Here is an 18,796-nt window from a genome sequence, read left to right on the forward strand (position 1 = left end):
AGCTGGTGTGATTCGGATGTATGACGGCCATCAGACGTACAACTGAATCGGCTAGGAAGAAGCTTGCAGCCACAGCTCCACCGGCGGGCTCAGCCCCAGCGGCTGGCCGGCCACACTGAGCCACGCCAGCAGGTATCGCAGCATGCGCCCATGCGCGGCAGGTGCAGCTTGCGGTGGCAGCGCCGTGGCGCCAGTGGCCTCTCGACTTCCAGCAGCAGCGGCGGCAGGCGCCCCATCCAACTGCGAGTCGTCTTCTGGGTTGGTCAGCAGCTGCATGATTGCCTCAGTCTGGCAGGGGTGCAGCATGTAGAAGGGCCTGCGCAGCAGCGGGTGCTCCTGCAGAGGCAGAGGGGCAGAAGCAAGGGGCGTGCGTGCAGGGAAGAGCCACCCATCTGTTGCAAGCAAATGCACTGGGCACAGCAGCAACATGTCAGCGGCACCAAGCATCTGCTGCAGCTTGCCTCCTGAGTCACAACGGTGTGTGGCTTGCCGCTGGCCGCCGCTTGCCGCAGTTGAGGCAGGGCCGAGAGCACAGCCCCCAGGCCCAGAGGCACGCCATTCGGGCCCACAGCCTGCAGCACACCAGGGCGGTGCGGCCCAGGCGGTGAGCGAGCCTGGGCAGGCCATGGTGCAGGCAGGCCATGGTGCAGGCACGTTGTGGCACTTGCGTTGCTTCCCGCCCACCGCTCCGGCTATGCTCCCTGCCGGAGCTGGCTGGCTGGCTGCTGTCTCCCACCTCAAAGTATAGCACAGGGACTCGGTAGGAGGGATGGTAGGCGACGTGACAGGTGAGCGTCAGGAGCTGCGGCGGCGAGGAGGACCCGGCTGGGCTCCCTGCCACGCTGGCTGGATCCTCCTCCTCCTCCTGAATTGCAAACCCCACATCCCCACTGCTTGTGCTGGCTGGGCCTGGTGATCCAGCCTTGCGCTGGGCCGAGCTTGGCTGGTCAGTTGGTGGCAGCGCTCCTGCTGCTGCCGGTGCTGCCTCGGGCGGCAGCGGCGGCGGCAGCACGGTGCGCTGCACGCAGGATAGGTAGCCGCCGCCCTGCGTGGAGACGCCATGATCGGCAGTTGGCAGGCGATGCACTCCACGATACTGGCAATGCCTCCCCGCTTCTTGGATGATATATTTCCAGGCAATGTGGCATGGCTTCCTCCCCACCCAGGGCTCACCACAGATGCCGCAAAGGGGTGCGTCGAGGCCTGCCAGCACCACTGCGTGTCGCCCGCCAAGCACCGCCCCCAGGCCGCCGCCAGCATCTGCGCCCCCGCAGCAAACTCCTCAGCAGTAATCATGGCCGCAGTTTCACGGGTCGTGGAGTGTGCATGCTGCCAGCCCAAGGGTCCACACCGCGAGCAGCACGAGCCACTAGCTGCGCCTGCGCCTGAACCGCCGTCGCCACCACCCGCCTGCCCGTGCTGTGGGGCAAGGCGCAGCCACTGTCCGCAGCCGAGATGAAATATCTCTTCTCTGAGCTTGATATTGGCACCCAGCTGCTGTTGAGCGTCTCAAAACGCAACGGAACAGAGGGCGCTTGGCGCCTATAGCTTGCTTGAGAGCGACCAGCGTTTCCCAAGAGACTCCAGGCAATCTGGTCTCCTCCAATTGCCTTGCTCCGACTCGTGCAGGGCGTTCTCAAATGAGCAGCAGTACCTACGTACAGACGGAGACGATGAGAGACTTGGAGGCGTGAAGGCGCCAATCGCGGACTGCTGCTCGATCCACAATCAATTGTGCTCAGTGACAGCGCCCCTGGAATCGTCATCGCCCAGCAAACATGCAGAGCGCGCTTGTGGGCACGCCTTTGCCAGCCCGACCGGCCCTGGCGGTTCGGCCTAGCGTGAGCAGGACATGCACACCGATGGCGGTGAGTCTGGTGTGGTAGCAACGGCTGGAGCGCCGGCCGCACTTCCGCCGCACTGCCGCCTCCCTCCCACTAGCACTGCTTGCTCGCCTGCCCGCAGCTGTTTGGCTTTGCCAAGTCCAAGGCGGCCGCGCCCAAGGCCCCCAAGTACGAGACCGTCACCATGCGCAGCAGCTTTGCCATCCCCACAGTCCTGCTGGGTGCGCACGCGACGTCAGCGCGCCACACTCTGTGTCTCGCATGCTGCCACGCACCATCATCCGCCGAGGGGCCCAGCGGCTTGCTGCCATCATCATGCACACACCCCTCACCTGGCTGCGTGCCGCGCCCTCCCAGTGACCGCCGCCGCCGCCGCCGCCGCTGCCCGCTGCCGGCCCGCCGCCCGCAGGCACCGCTGCCGCGGCTCACTTTGCGGAGCTGGATGTGGTGAGCTACGTGACGGGCGTGCTGGGCGCGTTCCTGGCCTTCCAGGCCAACCGCGTGCGCTTCGTGTTTGACGAGGAGGCGCTAGAGGTGGGTGGGTGCTAGAGGTGGCTGGCATGGGCTGGGCAGGCTTGGGTCAGGGGGCCTCTGGCACCCCTGCCGCGTTTGCTAAGTTGTGCCTCTGGCGCCTGGGCCTGTGGCGCAGCCAGGCACAGGTGCAGCCTCCGGCTGAGTAATCGTGCTGCCCTGACTGCCTGCTACGCCGCCTTGCCATCACAAGTCACGCCCGCCGCCCGTCGCATCCTGGCCGCCTCCCTACTGACACCCTCACACACACACTCCCTCCTGTGCCGCCACCAGGTGCTGATCGGCCCCGGCGCCAAGAAGAGCGACAACGCGTTTGTGGGGGGCGAGAACCGGTGGGCGTACAGCAGCTTTGTGAACTGGGAGTTCTGGTGGCCCGGCTTCCCTGTGCTGGTCTACTTCAAGGTGGGAGGGGTGGTAGGGAAGGCAGCTGGGTGGGCGGGGCCGAGAGGTGCTGCAGGGCAGCCGGCTGCGATGGGCAGTGCGTTGCTAATGCTGTGCACGCTGTGCCAGGTGCCGAAGAGCCTCTCTGCCCCTCTGGCTCAACTCCCTGCACCTGCACCCTTTACGTTCTGCAGGAGACGCAGACCAAGCCTGAGGGACAGGTGTGTGCTTGAGGGCAGCTGCCGGGGCCAGCGCCTGCTGACAGCTGCGTGCTGGCTGCCGCCTGCGCCGCTATCCACAGCCTGTAATCCTGCATCAGGCATGCCCCCCGCCCCTGCACCTGTTTCGTGTGGCTTACCCTGCCATACCCTGGCCTCCCCACCTTGATAATCGCACCGCGTCCAGATTCACTTCTTTCCAATTATCATGGACGGCAAGCAGGTGAGCATGGCGGGGCTGTAAACGGCCTCCAGAGGCTCGGAAGCTCGTTTGGCGCCTTGACCGCCGCACCCCCTGCCCCTGCAGCTGTATGATACCATGGTGGAGCGCTGCGGCCCCAGCCAGAACAGTGGGCCCAAGAACTGAGGGGCGGGGTGCTAGACAGTCCCATGCCCAATCGAGAGGTGGTCACGTTATACTTTGCCTGCCAGAATTTCATTAACGAATCAGGGAATTGTATGAGGCACTGAAGCTGATAGTAGCCACAGTCGCTCGAACATGTAACAATGCTGCAACTGAAACCAAGTGCTGCGAGGCTGGCGGCAAATCTTGCTAGCTGCTTGCCGCGCCCTGCCTCGTCACGCTAGCGATCGTCTCGTGCCTTCTTCCGCTGCCGCTGCCGCATCGTTGCTGCTGCCGCTTCCGTTGCTGCCGCCAGCGCCCACGCGTGCCACAGCGATGCTGCTGGCCAACGGCGGGAAGCGGAAGACCGCCAGCCCCGCCTCGCCGCCATCCAGGTACTGCACTGGGAAGCGGGCCAGCGAGGGCAGGAAGGCGGCGCGCCCCAGCGCCCCCACCACGCCATCGATCGCCGCCTGCAGCCCGCTGCCGCCGCCGCTGCTGCCGCCATTACTGCTGCCGCTGCCGCTGCCGCTTGGTGCGCTGCTCTCGATGGCGGCGCTGCTGCTGGGGTCTTGGGAACTTGGTGACGGCGGCAGCTCAGGCCGCAGCGCATCCTCCCCAAAATCCACCCAGAACCGGTCAAAGCTGAGAAGCAGGGTGGCGTCGTCGGCCGCCGCCAGCGTGCCGCTGGCGCTGAGCCAGCCGGCGCCTAGCAGCGGGTGTTGGTAGCGCACCTGCAGGGCGTGGAGAAGCGCAGGAGGGCAGGCAGGCGGGGATGATGCAGGTCAAGGGGATGCATGACAGCCAATGGGCAGCGTGTCTTCCCGTCGTGGCTGTTGGCAGAGAGTCAGCAGGCCTCTGTGCAAGTCATACGCTAGGAGTGCCGCCGCAGCGCTCTCACATTTGAGATCAGCTCCCCGCCACGAAGCGTGTAGCGGATGGGCTGGAACCGCGCCCTTAGTGCCGCCGACAGGCGGGCGATGTGCGGGGCGTGGAACACCTCCCAGGTGCCCTGCCCATCCAACAGGCTGTCCGGGCCGGGCTTCGCACAGGCGTTGCTTGCGATCAGGTCGGCCACCGCAGCTGCCAGCTCCTGCGCCGCCGCGCCGGTGCTGTACAGGTCGGCGCCGCCCTGCCGCAGCTCCAGCACCCGCGCTTGCGTGGATGAGAGGCGGGATGGCGCAGCAGAAGCGGCAAGCCGCCTGAGGGCGCGGTTCCTGGGGGAATGCGGCCCCGCCAGCGCCGCAGGGCGTGGCTGATTGAAGTGGACGGACTGTGGAGCCATGTGCACGAGAAATAGATGCGCCAACCGATGATCGGGTGGCTCAGTATGGCATGGCGGTCTACCCCGCTGGCGGTGGCGCAGCGTGCGCCTCACGCCGCATTGGGTCCCGACAGATTCCCTCTCTGAAACTTAATGCCACGCTTCCCCTGCATCATCTCACAACTGCGGCTGCAGTAAGGTGGCGCTGGGTTGGCAGGCAGCCACACCACCCCCTTCAAACAAGAATCCTTTGCAGCCTCCCGGCACTGGCTCCGACAAAACCCAAGCCCAGCATCCGCCCCTGGCAGCCACCATGCCGGGCCTGGTAGCAACTACCGACCAGACTGGACAGAATGGGCACTCAGATGACAAGCAGGACACCTGCGATTGCATCATAGTCGGTGTGCCCGCCGCCGCCGCCACCAACGCCCAGCAGCAGAGGCCGAGCAGAGCAGAGCATTGCATGTCTGAGCCAGCATCAGAGCTCGTGCACGAGGCGGTAACCGCCCAGCACTGCCGCCGGCCTGCATGCACCTGCGTCTCAGCGCCGCACCGCCTCCTTTGCACTCTGCTCCTGCCTGCTGCGCAGGCGCGGGGCCGGCAGGCCTCAGCGCGGCGCTGATCCTGGGGCGCGCCCGCCGCTCGGTGCTGCTGTTTGATTCCGGCGAGAAGCGGAATGAGGCCAGCCTGGTGCAGCACGCAATCCTGGGAGCAGATGGATACGACCGTCTCCGCTTCCTGGAGCGGGCGCGGCGCCAGGTGTGAGACCGCCTCATGACTGCATGCAGGATGGCCCGCTGCCTGCGCAGTGCAGTCATCGTGGCTTTCCATGCAGCTTCGTGCCTTGACTGATGGGGCCCATCCAATGCTGCTTTTGCTGTTGCCCTGAGTATTGCGACTGCAACTTCCGTTCGCCCTCTGCCACCGCCCTGGTACTGCAGGTACTGCGGTACCCAACCGTGAAGCTGCACTGCCTGGCTGTGTGCGACATCGACGTGGGGGTGGTGGAGGCGGAGCAGAAGTGCCCAGAGGGCCAGCCCAACTGCCACGCAGGTGTGCGGCAGCAGGGGACTGGCAGCGGGCACACAGCAGGAAACAATCAGTCGGTGGTCAGCAAGGAGGGCAACTCAGGGTCTGACGGCTTCCCTTTGCAGTGCTGCGCGATGGCCGGCGCATCACCGAGACAGACCGCTTCACGGTTCACACTGAGGACGGGCGGCAGGTGGGCTGGGTTGTATGATCGCGGTGGGCTGGGTTGTGTGATAGCCCACCGTTGAGCCGTGTGCCAGCCCAGGACGGCACGCCTCGACCAGCGAGCCTCCTGTTCAGCTGGAGGAGCCTGAGACATGCGCCCCTGCCTGCCAGAACCTGCCTGTCTGCCTGCTTGCAGTGGAGGAGCAAGAAGGTCATCCTGGCCACAGGTTGGTGCCAGCCCGCACCCGAGTCTGCCTGCACCCCTGCGCCCCAGCCAGCCACTTGCACACAGACAAGGCCGTGCTGCGCTGTGCGCATCCTGCCGCAGGCGTGCGGGACCTGATACCCGACATTGAGGGCTTTGACACGTGTGAGTGCATGCCCTGGCAGAGCAGGAACCGATGCCCAGCAGCCGTCCACTGAGCTGAGCTGCGCTGCAAAGCCCACCTAGCAGCACCGCCCTGTCCCGAGCCCACCCTCCAGCTGGCGTGCACTTGATGCAGACTGGGGCCGCGGCATCTGGGTCTGCCTGTACTGCGATGCTTACGAGTACACCGGCCAGCCGCTGGGCGCCTACGGCAACGGCGAGCGCGGTGTGCACATCGCCTTCGAGGTGCGGCCACATGGGCCTGGCCCGCACGGCCCCGGCCAGCAGGGCACAGCCGGTGGGCGCCGCACTGAGGTCGGAGCCGCTGCTTAGCGGCATACGTTCGAGTGTCGCATGACCGGGCTGTTGTGTTTTGAACCCATGTTTGACCCATGATGCGCAGATGCTGCTACGGTCCACGGATGTCACCCTTTTCACCGACGGCGAGACGCTCAAGGCCACCGACATGGTATGGTGTGGCTATTGGCTGGTTGCTGGCTGCGCAGCACCACCACATGCCTGCTGATCTCACCCGATGCCCGTCGCCCAGTGTTGCTGCGCCCCAGGCACCCCACCGCACGATGCCTGACTGCACCTCCGCAGGAGCGCGAGCTGCTGGCCAAGCACGGCATCGCCGTGATTGAGACGCCCATCGCGCTGGCGGTGGGCGACAAGGGCGGCCAGCTCAGCGGCGTCGTCTTGCAGGATGGCTGCTTCATACCGATCAAGTGGGTAGACTTACAATGGGCGCAGGGCCCGGCATCGCGCCCTGTTGTGTTGGCTGCCACAGCCGCCAGCTGTGGCGACTTGCGGCTGCGGCAGCAGCACGGGTGCCCGCTGCCCTCCCCTCCACCTGTGCCGCCACCGGCGCGGCACAGACCCGCGCACCTGCCTGCCAGCCCCGCCCTGCAGGGCCCTGTTCTTCAACACCGGGCGCATGCAGTCGTCCACGCTGCCTGAGAAGATGGGGCTGCCTGCCGACGACCGCGGCGACATTGTGTGCGAGGCCAAGGGGAACGTGCTGGCCATCCACGGCCTGTATGTGGCGGGTGCACATGGATGGGCCGCATGGATGGGCTGCTGGCAGGGGGCTGGGCACGGCATGGATGGGCAGTGGTAGGGCAAGCCTTGCAGTGGTCTGCTGCCTGCCTTCAAGCGGCCGGGCTCGGCCACGACTGCTGCAAAGCATTCGCCCCGCAGGCAACTGCGCCACCGCACCGCTGAAGCTGGTCATGACGGCGGCCTCCCAGGGCGCCATCACCGGCGCCAAGGTCAACTCAGGTCAGGCAGGGGGCTTCGGGCGTCTGCCGCCTAACAGGCACCCGGGCAGAGCATCTGCCCCCTGGCCCCCGCCGCGAGCCCCTTGCACTGCCAGCCACGGCGTTGGTAGTGCCTGCCGCGCTGCATACGAATCCAAGCGGTGGTGCCGATGCACGACGCCGATGCACGACCTGCACTGCCTGTACCGCAGAGTTACTGTACGAGGAGCTGGGATTAGGTGATGACGAGGGCGAGGCGTACATCTGCAGCCTGGAGGGCTCGCGCACCAGCGCCAACCAGTGCAGGCGGGAGTTTGGGGAGGCGGGCAGGTGGGGCTTGGGGAGCAGTGGCTGGCCGTTAGCAGCACAGCGAGTGGCAGCTCGTTGGCGGGCAGTGGATGGCCCCACCCCTTTGAGGGTGCCCTCAGGGATGTCCCGATAGCAAGGTGGGGCTCGCATGCACCTCCGGTCCTGCAGGCGCCACCGCTCCCACCCCACTATCGGCGGGGTCTGGGAGGAGGCGCGGGAGCAGAAGGTGGGCTCCTCAGGGGCGCAGTGAGGCAGGGCCGCAGCCCTGCCGCCTGCACCACAGGTCAACCTGCTGCAAGGTGCATGTGGCACCCAGTGCCTGTCCATCTTCCTGTGCGCGTGCATCCCACATTGTACTCAGGCTTGGTACCGCATGCAAAATACTTGGTTTAGTGCGAGAAAAGAATATCAAAAGCTAGCATAGGGGGAATCACAGGGACAATAGGGAGCAGCAAGTACAGGCGACGTTCACAGCTGCATGGTACGGGCGGCAAGGGTCCCCCGCGCCAATCGGGACTAGTAGGTGGCCGCCAGCTTGGGGTCCAGTTCCTGCACCCTCCCAAACTCCTGCTGCCTGCTGACGCTGTAGCAGAGGTGCGTGGCGTACAGCCAGCTGTGCAGGTCTGCCAGGCTGCGCATGCCGGCGGTGTTCTTGTGCCAGGTGGCCACCGCCGCAGCCTCCTTGGCAGCCCGCGCATCAGTCACGTCCGCCTCAAAAATGCCCTCGTCGCTCACTGCGGCAGCACGGCAGGCGGGCTCGGCATCAGCGCACCACACGCTCAGCAACCATGCAGCCAGCTCGAGTTACGGCCCGAGGGACCGACACAGCTCAACACAGCCGTCAGCTGCCCTTCCACCACTCAGCACAACATAGTCATGCACATGCCACCACCACCATCGCCACACGCAGCCAGCGCCCCTCTTGCCTGCCCGGTACTCCAGGCGGTACCAGGCGGGGTCGCCGTGCAGCTGCCTGCCCGCCAGGCCGTACACAAAGTCGAAGGTGGCTTGGGTGCGCGGCATGTGGAACTCGCTGGTGACCACGGCGATGCGCCTGCGGAATCCAGGGGTGCGTTTGTTTTGCGTGGTGGGGGCAGGGTGGGAGTGGGATGGTGCGCGGGTAGGCTGGCGTGGCAGGGTGTGTTTGCCGCATGCGGGCAGGCAGGGCAGGCGGGCAGGCGGGCCGAGGGCCGGCCGCCACGGCCGCCCAGCTGTCCCTCAGAATGTGGCAAGCGCCCCCGCAGGGCCTGCGCGCCCGCACCTCCAGCCCGCGGGCAGGGCGTGCTGGAGGAGAGAGAAGTAGCCGTTACCCACGGTGTCGCACGACTGAGTCTCCTTGAGCAGGTCGCCTGCCGGCACGCCCCGCCCCATGAGGTAGGCGGCATACGCCGTGCTCTCGTACAGCACGTACCCGCGGTCGTCCATGACGGGCGGCTTGTGCGGCGTGGCCGCCCCCAGCAGCACGATGGGGCAGGGGCCCGCTGCGGCGGCGCGCCACGGCTGGCCGGGGCACCCGTCAGCGCTTCGCGTTGGCGTTGGCGTTGGCGTTGCTGCTGCTGCGGTCTGGCTGGCGGCGTGCAGGGCCTGCTGCTGGTGGTATAGGTGCAGGGACCCCTCCAGGCGGCGCACCACCCACTCTGGGAGGCTGCCGTCTGGGAACAGGCCGCCGCCAAGCATCATAATTGCATCATATCGGCCGCTGCCGCTGCCGTTGCTGCTGCTGCTGCTGCTGCTGGTTGCTGGATCGAGGCTGGCTGCCGTGTCCAGCAACCAGCCGGTGCTGCTGCTGCTGCTGCTGCTGCTCAACACGCTGCTGCTGTCGCTGCCGCCCAAGCTGGCACGGGCTGCGCAGCCGCGGACGGCAGGTGGGACCTGGCAACGCTGCCGCCTGGCGGGGGCCGCCACCCAGGCTGGTAGTGGCTGTTGGGCCTGGGCCTGCATTGCATTCAGAAGAATGAACCATTGGGCTTGTTCTATCGGCTGTAAAAACAAAGCTCCCGCGCCGGGCACCTCTGCCACTGCAGATACTGGCGGCGGCGGCTGGCGGCGGTGCGCCCCCACCCGCGCCCTGCAGCTCACCGCCTGTCTGATGCACCCATGCATGCCTCTCGCGGATGCCATCGCCCGCATGGCTCCTGGTCAAGTGCAGGAGGGGAGGGCAATGCTGGGGGAGGGCAGAGCGCTGCGTTGTGTCCTGGGGCTATTGATGGCGATCCGGCTTCCGTTTCTAAGTGCGTTTTGAGCGCCGCCAGCCACCACAGGCGTTTGCTCCCGCGTCTTTCCAGCACGGCAGTTCATTTATGAACTGGGGAGGCGAGCAGGACTGCCTCCCGGCATCGAATTTGTGCTGCTAGGGACCCATCTGTCAACATAGAGCCACAGCAGCGGGCTCACCGACCCGCCCGCCAGAAACAGCCCGCCGGCTAACACTCAGCCTGGGCCGCCATAGCACCTCCTTCCCGCTTGCTTAGGGACGCAGCCGACGGCCCAGACTTTCCGCCACCCCACTGCGGCCTGCGGTTGGCGGGCACACATGTGCCGCTGACACCCGCCGCCGCCACCGACACCCATTGACAGCTCGGCAGCCGCGTGCCAGCCATGAGCGCCGCCGAGGTGTTGCACGGCGCCTATGAGGCCCCCAGGGCGTATGCCAGCGGCCAGGGTCCGCAGCCCGACCTGCGGCCCACCCTACTTGTCACCACTGTGGACATTGGCGAGGGGCGGGCGGGGCGCATCGAAGTGCGGCAGGGGGACGATCCTATCGACGTCGCAGCCGCCTTTTGCAGCCGCCACGGCCTGCCCGAGGCCATCGTGCTGCCACTGGCGCAGCACCTGGAGGACAACTTGGCGGAGAGCGGGGCGTGGCCCGAGGCGGGGCAGCCCCCAGCAGGCGCCGAGTATCGGCAGGGCGAGGGGGCTGGAGATGGAGAGGTGGGCTGGAATCCTGCGCCTGGGCAGCATCTGCACTGGCTGGGAGGCTGGCGCCGCATATGGTGTGGCCCAACCAGGGGCGGCGCTAAGCAGGTGGTGTGCCTGGCGCGGCGCCCCACTGGCGGTTTGGTTTCTGTGCCAGTCGGCGCCCCTGCAGGCAAGCCCGCATCACATGCCAGCCTGTTCTCTGCTACTGCGGACTGCTATTGTGCAGGAGTCAGAGGAAGATGAGGGTTATAGCTACGCCAGGCTGTCTGCGACCGCTGCCGGCAGCAGGAGCGCCTCGGCCGAACCTGCGGCACCGCATGCTGGCGCCGCGAAAGGCATGCCGGCGCCAGCAGGCAGCCGCCCCGGCAGCGCCCAGGCCGGGGCAGGCAGCGGCTCCGCGCCTCACCCCCAGCCGGCCCACCACCTGCAAGTGGAGCCTTCTTCCCGCAGCGCGGGGGTGCTGGGCGCCCGGCCGCCGCCGCCTGGGGAGCAGGCCGGCCCGCGGCCGCAGACCGCCGGCGCCGCCCTCGGCGGGCAGCCGTCCGAGGAGCAGCAGCAGCAGGGCCCGCCATCGTACCGCCCCGCCAGCATCCACAGCGCACGGGGCGCGGAGTACTTCAACCACGCGCCCAGCAGCAGCGGGGGCTCCCACCCAGACACCGACGGCGGCCTGCACTACCGCACCGCCGGCGTCGGCGGCGCAGCCTCGCTGCCCGCCCACACCCGCCTCTACGCCGACCACTTCCGCAAGCAGCAGCGCCTGGAGGAGGAGCGGCGGCTGAGGTGGGGGCCGCCGCCGCTGGGCCGGCACACTCCTGCATTGTGGGGGCAGCCCTGCGCCGCAGCATGCATGTGCATGCGGTCGTTCCAGCGCCCTGCCCGCATATGCCCTGCCTGGTGCGAATGCATGCTGACCTTAAGCATGCTGACCTTGGTCGTGCTGGGCTGGCTGCTGCCGCCGCAGGGACCTGGAGATCCAGCTGAAGACGGAGCAGGTGCACATTGCGCCCGCCTCCAACAAGCTGGCCTCCCACCGTACCGCCGGGTCGTACCGCAACTACGGCGAGCGGCTGTACGTGGAGGGGCGGCTGGAGGCGATGAAGAAGGAGCAGCTGGTGGGTGGTGTATGGTTCAGCACGCCGGGGTTAAACATGCTGGGGGCCAGCATGGGGTCCATGGACACACAACAGTGATACACCAGGCCAGGAGGGCCCCCTGGCTGCCAGATGCGGCGCAATGAGCACGCCCTCCTTTGCGCACGCGCGGCTGTGCAGGCGCAGCGGGTGAAGGAGGAGGAGGCGCGGGCGGAGGTGGAGCAGCACACCTTCCAGCCCGAGATCAGCAAGCTGGCGCAGCAGATACGGCAGGACGAGGCCGAGTGCGGCGGCGGCGCGGGCACCGCCTACCAGCGCCTGTACCAGCGCGGGGCCACTGCCAAGCGCCAGGTGCGTTTGGCGGCCGGGTGGGCTGGCCCGTGCGGTGTCAGCACCATGGCACACGCAGGCTCCCTCCCTCCTCCCGGCTGGAGCATTGTGCACATCCAATACTTTGCCCTACAACACCATCCAAAACCCATCCTGCCATGCATCAACATGAAACATACAAACTGCCCCTGCCTCGCCCCGTGCCCTGCATCCCTCTTCCACTTGCCTGCCCTTTCAACGCCTGCAGGAGCGCATGGAGTGCATCCGCCGGGAGCATGATGAGGCGGAGGTGCGGGAGTGCAGCTTCCGGCCACAGATCAACTCCAAGTCGGCGCGCATGGTGGAGCAGCGCCAGCAGATACTGAGGGTGCGCGGGGCGGTGCTGCCTGAGGAGGAGGGGTGGTGGCCCGCCGTGTGGCCGTGCAGTGGCCGCACGTGTCTGTGTGGTTGAGGTGGGTGTGGTGCGAGAGCTTGGTGTGCTGGGGTGTCCGTCCATCTCCCCGCCTCCCACCTGATGGGCCTGCATCGTTCGCGCCCTGCCTGCCTGCAGGAGAGCGGCATCGCGGGGTACGACCAGCTGTACAACGACAGCATGCGGCGCAGGCTGAAGCTGCAGCAGCTGGCGGCGAGGCCGCCTGAGGAGGCCACGTTCCGGCCACGGGTGCGTGGGGCACGTGCGATTTGGCTGGGTGGCGCGTGATGCCGGCGGGGGCAGCGCATGCGCACCAGCAGCCGGCAGAAGCCCAACGGCATCTGTCTCTCTCACTGGGGCGGTCTCATTGCCAGCGCTGCACCTGCTGCTGCATCTTCACGCTGTGCTGCCTGCCGTGCTCCCTGTCCTGCTGCTGCAGGTGAACACCAGCAGCGTGGTTTTGAAGAAGCTGATGGAGGGGCGGGAGGGTGAGGAGGCGCTGGGTGGCAGCGCTGACGTGGCAGCCAGGTGGGTTGGCGCTGCTCGCGTGCTGCATACGCTGTGGTCTGCCTCTGCCTGTTCGTCGCGCTACCTGGCTGGGTGCGGGGCCTAGCTGCCTGTGTCCTACGGCCGAGCGCAGAATCAGAGGCCCTGGCCCCTGCCATGTGCTGCCCTGCAACTGCCCCGCCCCTGCCCTGCAACCGCCCTGCTCCCTGCAGGCTGCTGGAGCGCGGGCGCCAGTACAGCGAGAAGCTGGCTGCGGCGCAGCGGCTGCAGGAGGAGGAGCCACGCGACGCCGCCACCGGGCAGCCGCTGTTCCGCCCAAAGACGCACCGCGCGCCACACTACGAGCGCAACCCCGAGGGTGGGTGGCGCGCGCGCGTGTGTGTTGTATGGGCGGATGGTTGGAATGGAGCAGATACCGCCTGGCCTTGCTTCCCATGTCCATCGTCAGAGTGTGTGGATGGCCGTCCAGCCGGATCGCGTGCTGACGCACATGCTGCTGCTGCTGCATGCTTCTATGCCCCACCCTCAACGCGGTTCTCCTGCTCCGCCGCCCGCCCTCGTCTCTCCGCCTCACCCCTGCCGCTTCACCCCTGCCCCCCGGCCTGCAGGCACCCCCATCGGCGAGTACCTGTACAGCATCAAGGCGGAGTGGGATGAGCGCGCTGCTGCGGCGGCGCACGCCACGCAGCGCCGCGCCACCCGCGACGCCGCCTCCACCTACGTCAACACCCGCTCCGAGGTGTGTTGGGGGGGATGGTGGTGGGTGGTGGTGAGTCTGTGTCACACTATGTGTGCGTTCGGGTAGTTTGGGGAGGGAGGAGGGAAGCTTGGCGGCGCCAAGCTCCACGCTGCCCGCGCTCCTGCCCGCCGGCCAATGCCGTGCCAGCCGACCCGGCCTCGACTTCTTTTGCTGTGCTGCGACCGGTCCAGCCTGCTCTGCAACCTCTGCCTCTTCCTCCTTCTCCCCCTGCCTGCCCTGCTCCCCGCAGCGCCTGGTGGACCGGCTGAAGCGGGAGCGCTTCCGCGCCATCTTTGACTACCTGCGCCGCGGCCAGCCAGCACCCGTGCTCAACCTGCTTGAGACGGTGCAGGTGCGGTGCTGGCTGGCTGGCTGGCTGGCTGAAGGAGGTGGCGGGCTCATGGCCTTTTCCTTGTCAGTGAGCACGTGTGGTACCGGCACCTGACGAATGGTTCTGCCACGTACTGCTGGTACCGCAGGACGAGGTGTTCATGGACACCATAGACCCCGAGGTGCGCGCCGACATTGAGTTTGCGGGCAGGCTGCTGGCCAGGGCCATTGCGCGGCGCCAGAAGGCAGACCTCCAGGTGGGTTCCAGGTGCTGTGTGGGGCTGTGTGTGGGGCCAGGTGCTGCGGTGTGTGTGTGTGTGTGTGTGTGTGTGTAGGCGGGCTGCCTGGCAGGTGGGGGTGCAGCCAGGGAGCTGCGGTGAGGTGGTGGCTGGTGCTGGTGACCTGCCATGCCGTCCTGTGTGGAGCTGACGGCGCGCATGCCTCCCACCCAGCCATTCCCATTCCACCACATACACACACACACACACACCGCTGCCCCTGCCCCTTCCCCTCGTGAGCTCAGGACTCCGCCTGCTCCGCCCCGGACGGCTCCCGCGCCGCCCCGCCGCCCTTTGCCCAGTCCACCGTGGGCGAGCTGGATGTGGGCGGGTTTGTGGCGCTGATGGAGGATGCAATTGGGCGCACCCGGGGTGAGCGGCAGGCTGGGTGCGCCTGCGTGCATGTGTGTGGCTGTGTGGGGCCCTGCAAGGGCTGCAGCATCGGCCCGCGGCGATGCCGCTCATCTGACCCTGCCTCCGCCCCGCCGCCTCTGCCGCTGGCTCTGTTGCCCCTCCTGCGCCGCCGCGCAGGCCTGGCGCGCCAGTACCTGCTGCCCATGCCCAGCAGCCGCCAGAAGTTTGAGGAGCCCTCCTTCCGCCCCGCCATAGACCCGCACTCGCAGGTGGGCTGCGGGGCATTGGCGGTGGCATGGCAGGGCAGGGGTTGGCCAGCTGGGCACTTGAAGAAGGGGCCGCGTTAAGGGAGAGGCCGCCTGGGCGCTGCCAGCTTACTCGGGCACCTGCCCCAGCCAGCAGCAGAGAGGGGTTGCTCTGTTGAAGCAGCTCAGGCGGTTGAGGGTGCAGGGGCAGGCCGCCGTACGGGGGTATCTGCTGAGCAGTGCTCCCACTCCTCTGCCCGGGCCTGCAGGCGCTGGCTGCCCGCCTGCGCCCCGAGTCCCTCCCCGCCTACGAGGTGCTCTACAAGACAGCCGAGGAGCAGGCGGCGAGGCGGGAGATGATGCAGCGGCAGGCGGAGGCGGCCAAGCTCAAGGTGGGCTGGACGGAGGTGTGGGTGGGGTAGTGGTCGTGTGGTTGGGTGTAGAGGCCTGCCCCCCCGAGGCCGGCCTGTGGGTTGTCAGTGGGTGGCCTCGGGACGTTGGGGGCAGCTGCGGCTAGGCGCGCACTCGCCATGTGTGCTATTGCCGCTGGTGCTATTGCCGCTGGTGTGCTGCTGCCTCGCTGATGTGCGCTGCTGCTATGGGCTGCTGCTGGGCGCTGCAGGAGTGCCTGTTCCGGCCCGTCATGCTGGCGCAGCCCAAGGCCAGGGAGGGGCGGGCGATGAAGATGGCGTCTGAGCTCAGGGTGAGGGGAGGCGGCGTAGACGTGGGCCGCTCTCTAGGCGGAAGCGGGCTGGGCCGGGGCTGCGTGGGCCGCTTGTTCCAGGGGAGGATGGGTTGGATGGCGTGTGGTGGTGCTGGTGGCGCCCCTTCCTCTTCCTGCTGTCACCTGGTGCTGGCGGTGCCTGCCCACCTTCCGAGCGCAGGCCAAAGGCTCCAGTGAGGGCGAGAAGGAGCCGAGCGGGGCGGGCGCCGCAGCCCCGGCAGCCGCCCCGGCAGCTGGCCCGGCAGCTGGCCCCGGAGAGGCTGGCAGCGACAGCGATGGCGGCGATGCGGCGGACGGCGGCAGCGGCGGCGGCGAGGGGCTGCACTTTGATGTCCTGGAGCGCCAGATCAATGAGGCGCTCGTGCGGCTGAGCCTGTCGGAGGAGCAGGTGGCGGCCAGCCTGCGTCAGGTGGCGGCAGGCGAGGCGGCCGAGGTGGCAGCGGCGGAGGCGCAAGGTAACTCGGGCGGGGCCGGGCCTCTGCACTCGATGCTTGGCCTTTGGCTTGCAGCCGGGCCCAGCGGCGGCAGCTCGCCATGCTCCCTCCCCATCCCCCGTACCGCACTTCCCTCGCTGCTGTACCGCAGTGGCTCAGCCGGTGGATGGCAACGGTTTCCAGCTGGACTTCCGCGCCATCTGCGGCTCGCCCTCCCCAGATGACCTCCTCACGCTGCCGGGTAAGCGCCCACTGGTTGGAAAGAGTCTGCACATGCATGCACGTGCTGCAGAGCACAGCTGGTTGCGTGCGTGCGGCATCGGCGCTGGCGCCTGCCGCCACCCCGCCCAGCGCTCTTGCCCCGAGTTGTTTACTGTCCATGCAGAGTGCTGCGGTACCGCCGGCGTGGCCTCAAGCCTGAAGGGCTTCAATCCGCTGGACGACATTGAGGAGGGCGCGGGGGCCCCGGCAGCGGCGGCGGCGCCCGCCGCGGGCGCCAGCGTGGCCTGGTGAGCACTTGTAACCATACCTGTGTGCCTGCCGCTGCGCCCAGCACATCACTTGGCTTCGCGTAATCCCGGGAAGTTGTTTCTGTCTTGCTCTCCAGGGCTGACGACTCGCAAGAGGTGGTGGCCCGGATGATTGACAGCCACACCCCCGGCAGCGACGGTGGCGGCGGCAGCGGCAGCGGCGCCGCTGAGGAGCTGGTAGGGCTGGACCTGCATGCCTTGGCCTCCACAGACCTGCCGGAGCATGCGGGGCAGGCGGGCGCGGAGGAGGTGGCACGCCAGGCGTAGCGCGGCGGGCGGCGGGCCCGGACTGGCAGCAGAGCTGCGCCAAGGGTTGCGTCGGCTGCTGGTTGTAACCCTCGACAGGCACTGTAACCCTGGACAGTGACGGATTCTACTCCATTTTGAGCAATGCAGCGAGGCCCCTTGCCATCACGGCCAAGCGCCGCCCCGCCTGTGGTGCCGCCGCATCAAGGACAGTCTTGCATTTGCTAATGAAGGGTCACAGGCAGCCCCAGGGGTGCAGAACCGATCAGAGCAGCGGCATGAAGCTCGGCTCCTACGTTCGTGGAAGCAGGTCGAGAGCGCCGTGCCCGCCTGAAGCGCACCCCAGAGCAAGGCTGGCCCACTGGTGCACCGCTGCTGCTGCTGCACTACGTCACACGAGCGCTTCCCGGTGCGGCCACAGCATTGGCTTACAGTCCCAGCAGTCACAAGCTCAAGCTGTGCCTAAGGGAGCGAGCCGCCGCGCTCAGGCTGCACAGTTGCTGCACTGCCCCGCCGCTCCGCCGCAGGCGCAGGCGGGGCCGCACCGGCGGCCCACCCGCCTGCACCCACAGCGCTTGTCCTTGCAGCCCTTCTTGCAATGGCACGGGCCCGGCTCCTCTCCCTCCTGCTGCTGCTGGCCGCCAAGCCGCGGCTTGCCGCCGCCCCTGGAAGCCCCAGTGCTGCTGCTTGCGGCTGGGCTGGCCGTGGGCGCGGGCCCCTCGCTGCCCACCACGCCGTCGCCGTCACGAGCAGCAGGCTGGGCGCTGCCAGCTCCCTGGCTTGACGTGTCGCCGCTGGCTGGCGCACTCGCCGCCGGCACATCAGCCGCCGCTGGTGCTTCAGCCGGGACAGATGCTGCACCAGCCGCTGCACCAGCCTCCGGCCCAGGAGTGGAGCGCGCCGGCTCGGCGTCGCTGGCTGCCGCAGGCGCCCCGGCAGAGGTGTGCACGGTCCGGGCCGCCCCTGCTGCGGCCGCCGCGGGCGTCTGGGCGGCGCGTTGGCGCATGAAGGGCAGCACATTGGCGACCGCCTGAGCCAGGGTGGACTGGGCAGCCCCTAGCGCCGCTTGCAGCTGAGCCACAGGGGAGGGCGCCGGCGCCGCGCCTGCCGCGGGCGAGCCTGCTGGCGCGGCGCTTCCTGCTGATGCTGCTGCTGCTGCTGCTGCTGCGCCGGGGCCCTCCGCGGCTGCCGCCTCGCCGCCGCCGGCGTGTGCCGCAGCGGCAGCGGCCTGTGCGCCGCCGTTGGAGCACCGGCCCTTGCAGCTGCACCGCGGCGAGCACGGCTGCCCCTCTCTGCGGCAGCCGCACCGGCCGTGGCTGCACCCCATCGCCTGGCAGTTGCAGCCCTTGGCGGCGCTGCCGCTGCGCACCTCTCCATCCCCGCCCACGCCGCCGGCGCCGGTGCCAGCAGACGCGGCGGCAGACGTGCTCATGCCGCGCCGTCCCGCCACCACCGCGCCGCCGCGGCGGCCGCCGGTGCCCGCGGCGGCCTGGGCCTGCAGGCCCCTCGCGGCCGCCATCGCCGCCGCGGCCGCCGCCGCCGCCGCTGCCGCCGCGCTGTCTTCCTGCGAGTGGAACTCGTCCATGCTGCGCAGGGGCAGCGGGGGCGGCGGGTGCTCTCCACCCAGCTGCACGATGAGTGAGGCCAGCGCCCGCCACAGCCGCTCATCCCGCAGGACCACGCCGCCGCCGCCGCGCTTGGCCTGCCTGCACGCGGCACACAGGCAGCGCGGCGGCAGGGGACGGGTCGGGCCGGCGCTCCACAGCAGTCAATCAGGTTGAGTGGTGGCAGGGGGCGGGGGCATGTGAGGTGGTGGTGAGAGGTGGTGGGCTGCCGGGGGCTCTGGCCCACAGCGGCCACAGATGGCCAGCCACAGTCCCACCTATTCTGCCCTCCTCTCCCTGCCTCCCCCCCCCCTCTGATTGCAAGCTGTGATGCGTGGGC

The 18,796-nt window shown here is 68.3% G+C and overlaps 6 protein-coding genes across 6 annotated transcripts in view; 3 read left to right on the top strand and 3 right to left on the bottom strand.

Annotated features, from left to right (window-relative positions):
* Positions 1-51: 51 nt before the first annotated feature.
* CHLNCDRAFT_136113 (hypothetical protein) lies at positions 52-1,296 on the bottom strand (the record flags this gene model as incomplete). Its single annotated transcript, XM_005846084.1, has 4 exons — positions 52-336; positions 534-572; positions 737-1,018; positions 1,174-1,296. The coding sequence occupies 4 exons, from the start codon at positions 1,294-1,296 to the stop codon at positions 52-54; spliced, it is 729 nt and encodes a 242-aa protein (XP_005846146.1).
* Positions 1,297-1,778: 482 nt separating this feature from the next.
* Positions 1,779-3,341, top strand: CHLNCDRAFT_136114 (hypothetical protein; the record flags this gene model as incomplete). The annotated part of the gene is made up of 6 exons (XM_005845953.1): positions 1,779-1,793; positions 1,966-2,065; positions 2,254-2,378; positions 2,649-2,777; positions 2,951-2,977; positions 3,282-3,341. The coding sequence occupies 6 exons, from the start codon at positions 1,779-1,781 to the stop codon at positions 3,339-3,341; spliced, it is 456 nt and encodes a 151-aa protein (XP_005846015.1).
* A 1,553-nt stretch (positions 3,342-4,894) lies between these two features.
* Positions 4,895-7,960, top strand: CHLNCDRAFT_136116 (hypothetical protein; the record flags this gene model as incomplete). The annotated part of the gene is made up of 13 exons (XM_005845954.1): positions 4,895-4,982; positions 5,171-5,340; positions 5,523-5,634; positions 5,736-5,803; positions 5,972-6,002; positions 6,104-6,145; positions 6,279-6,388; positions 6,546-6,611; positions 6,746-6,870; positions 7,055-7,191; positions 7,343-7,423; positions 7,614-7,731; positions 7,879-7,960. The coding sequence occupies 13 exons, from the start codon at positions 4,895-4,897 to the stop codon at positions 7,958-7,960; spliced, it is 1,230 nt and encodes a 409-aa protein (XP_005846016.1).
* A 266-nt stretch (positions 7,961-8,226) lies between these two features.
* CHLNCDRAFT_136117 (hypothetical protein) lies at positions 8,227-9,651 on the bottom strand (the record flags this gene model as incomplete). Its single annotated transcript, XM_005846085.1, has 3 exons — positions 8,227-8,444; positions 8,571-8,764; positions 8,972-9,651. The coding sequence occupies 3 exons, from the start codon at positions 9,649-9,651 to the stop codon at positions 8,227-8,229; spliced, it is 1,092 nt and encodes a 363-aa protein (XP_005846147.1).
* Positions 9,652-10,308: 657 nt separating this feature from the next.
* Positions 10,309-16,873, top strand: CHLNCDRAFT_136118 (hypothetical protein; the record flags this gene model as incomplete). The annotated part of the gene is made up of 19 exons (XM_005845955.1): positions 10,309-10,641; positions 10,856-11,412; positions 11,594-11,744; positions 11,904-12,074; positions 12,301-12,420; positions 12,604-12,714; positions 12,905-12,993; positions 13,185-13,330; positions 13,581-13,711; positions 13,962-14,063; positions 14,191-14,298; positions 14,565-14,691; positions 14,851-14,942; positions 15,188-15,310; positions 15,541-15,621; positions 15,803-16,097; positions 16,228-16,317; positions 16,462-16,585; positions 16,684-16,873. The coding sequence occupies 19 exons, from the start codon at positions 10,309-10,311 to the stop codon at positions 16,871-16,873; spliced, it is 3,141 nt and encodes a 1,046-aa protein (XP_005846017.1).
* A 271-nt stretch (positions 16,874-17,144) lies between these two features.
* Positions 17,145-18,796, bottom strand: part of CHLNCDRAFT_136119 (hypothetical protein) — a gene marked incomplete at both ends in the record, with an annotated part of 2,422 nt that continues 770 nt past the window's right edge. The window contains 3 exons of the mRNA XM_005846086.1: positions 17,145-17,233; positions 17,423-18,114; positions 18,160-18,554. Of these exons, the coding sequence (XP_005846148.1) occupies positions 17,145-17,233; positions 17,423-18,114; positions 18,160-18,554 (1,176 nt within the window). The remainder of the gene's footprint in view (positions 17,234-17,422; positions 18,115-18,159; positions 18,555-18,796) is intronic.

This window comes from Chlorella variabilis (assembly GCF_000147415.1).
Source record: "Chlorella variabilis unplaced genomic scaffold CHLNCscaffold_15, whole genome shotgun sequence".
NCBI classification, from domain to species: Eukaryota; Viridiplantae; Chlorophyta; class Trebouxiophyceae; order Chlorellales; family Chlorellaceae; genus Chlorella; species Chlorella variabilis.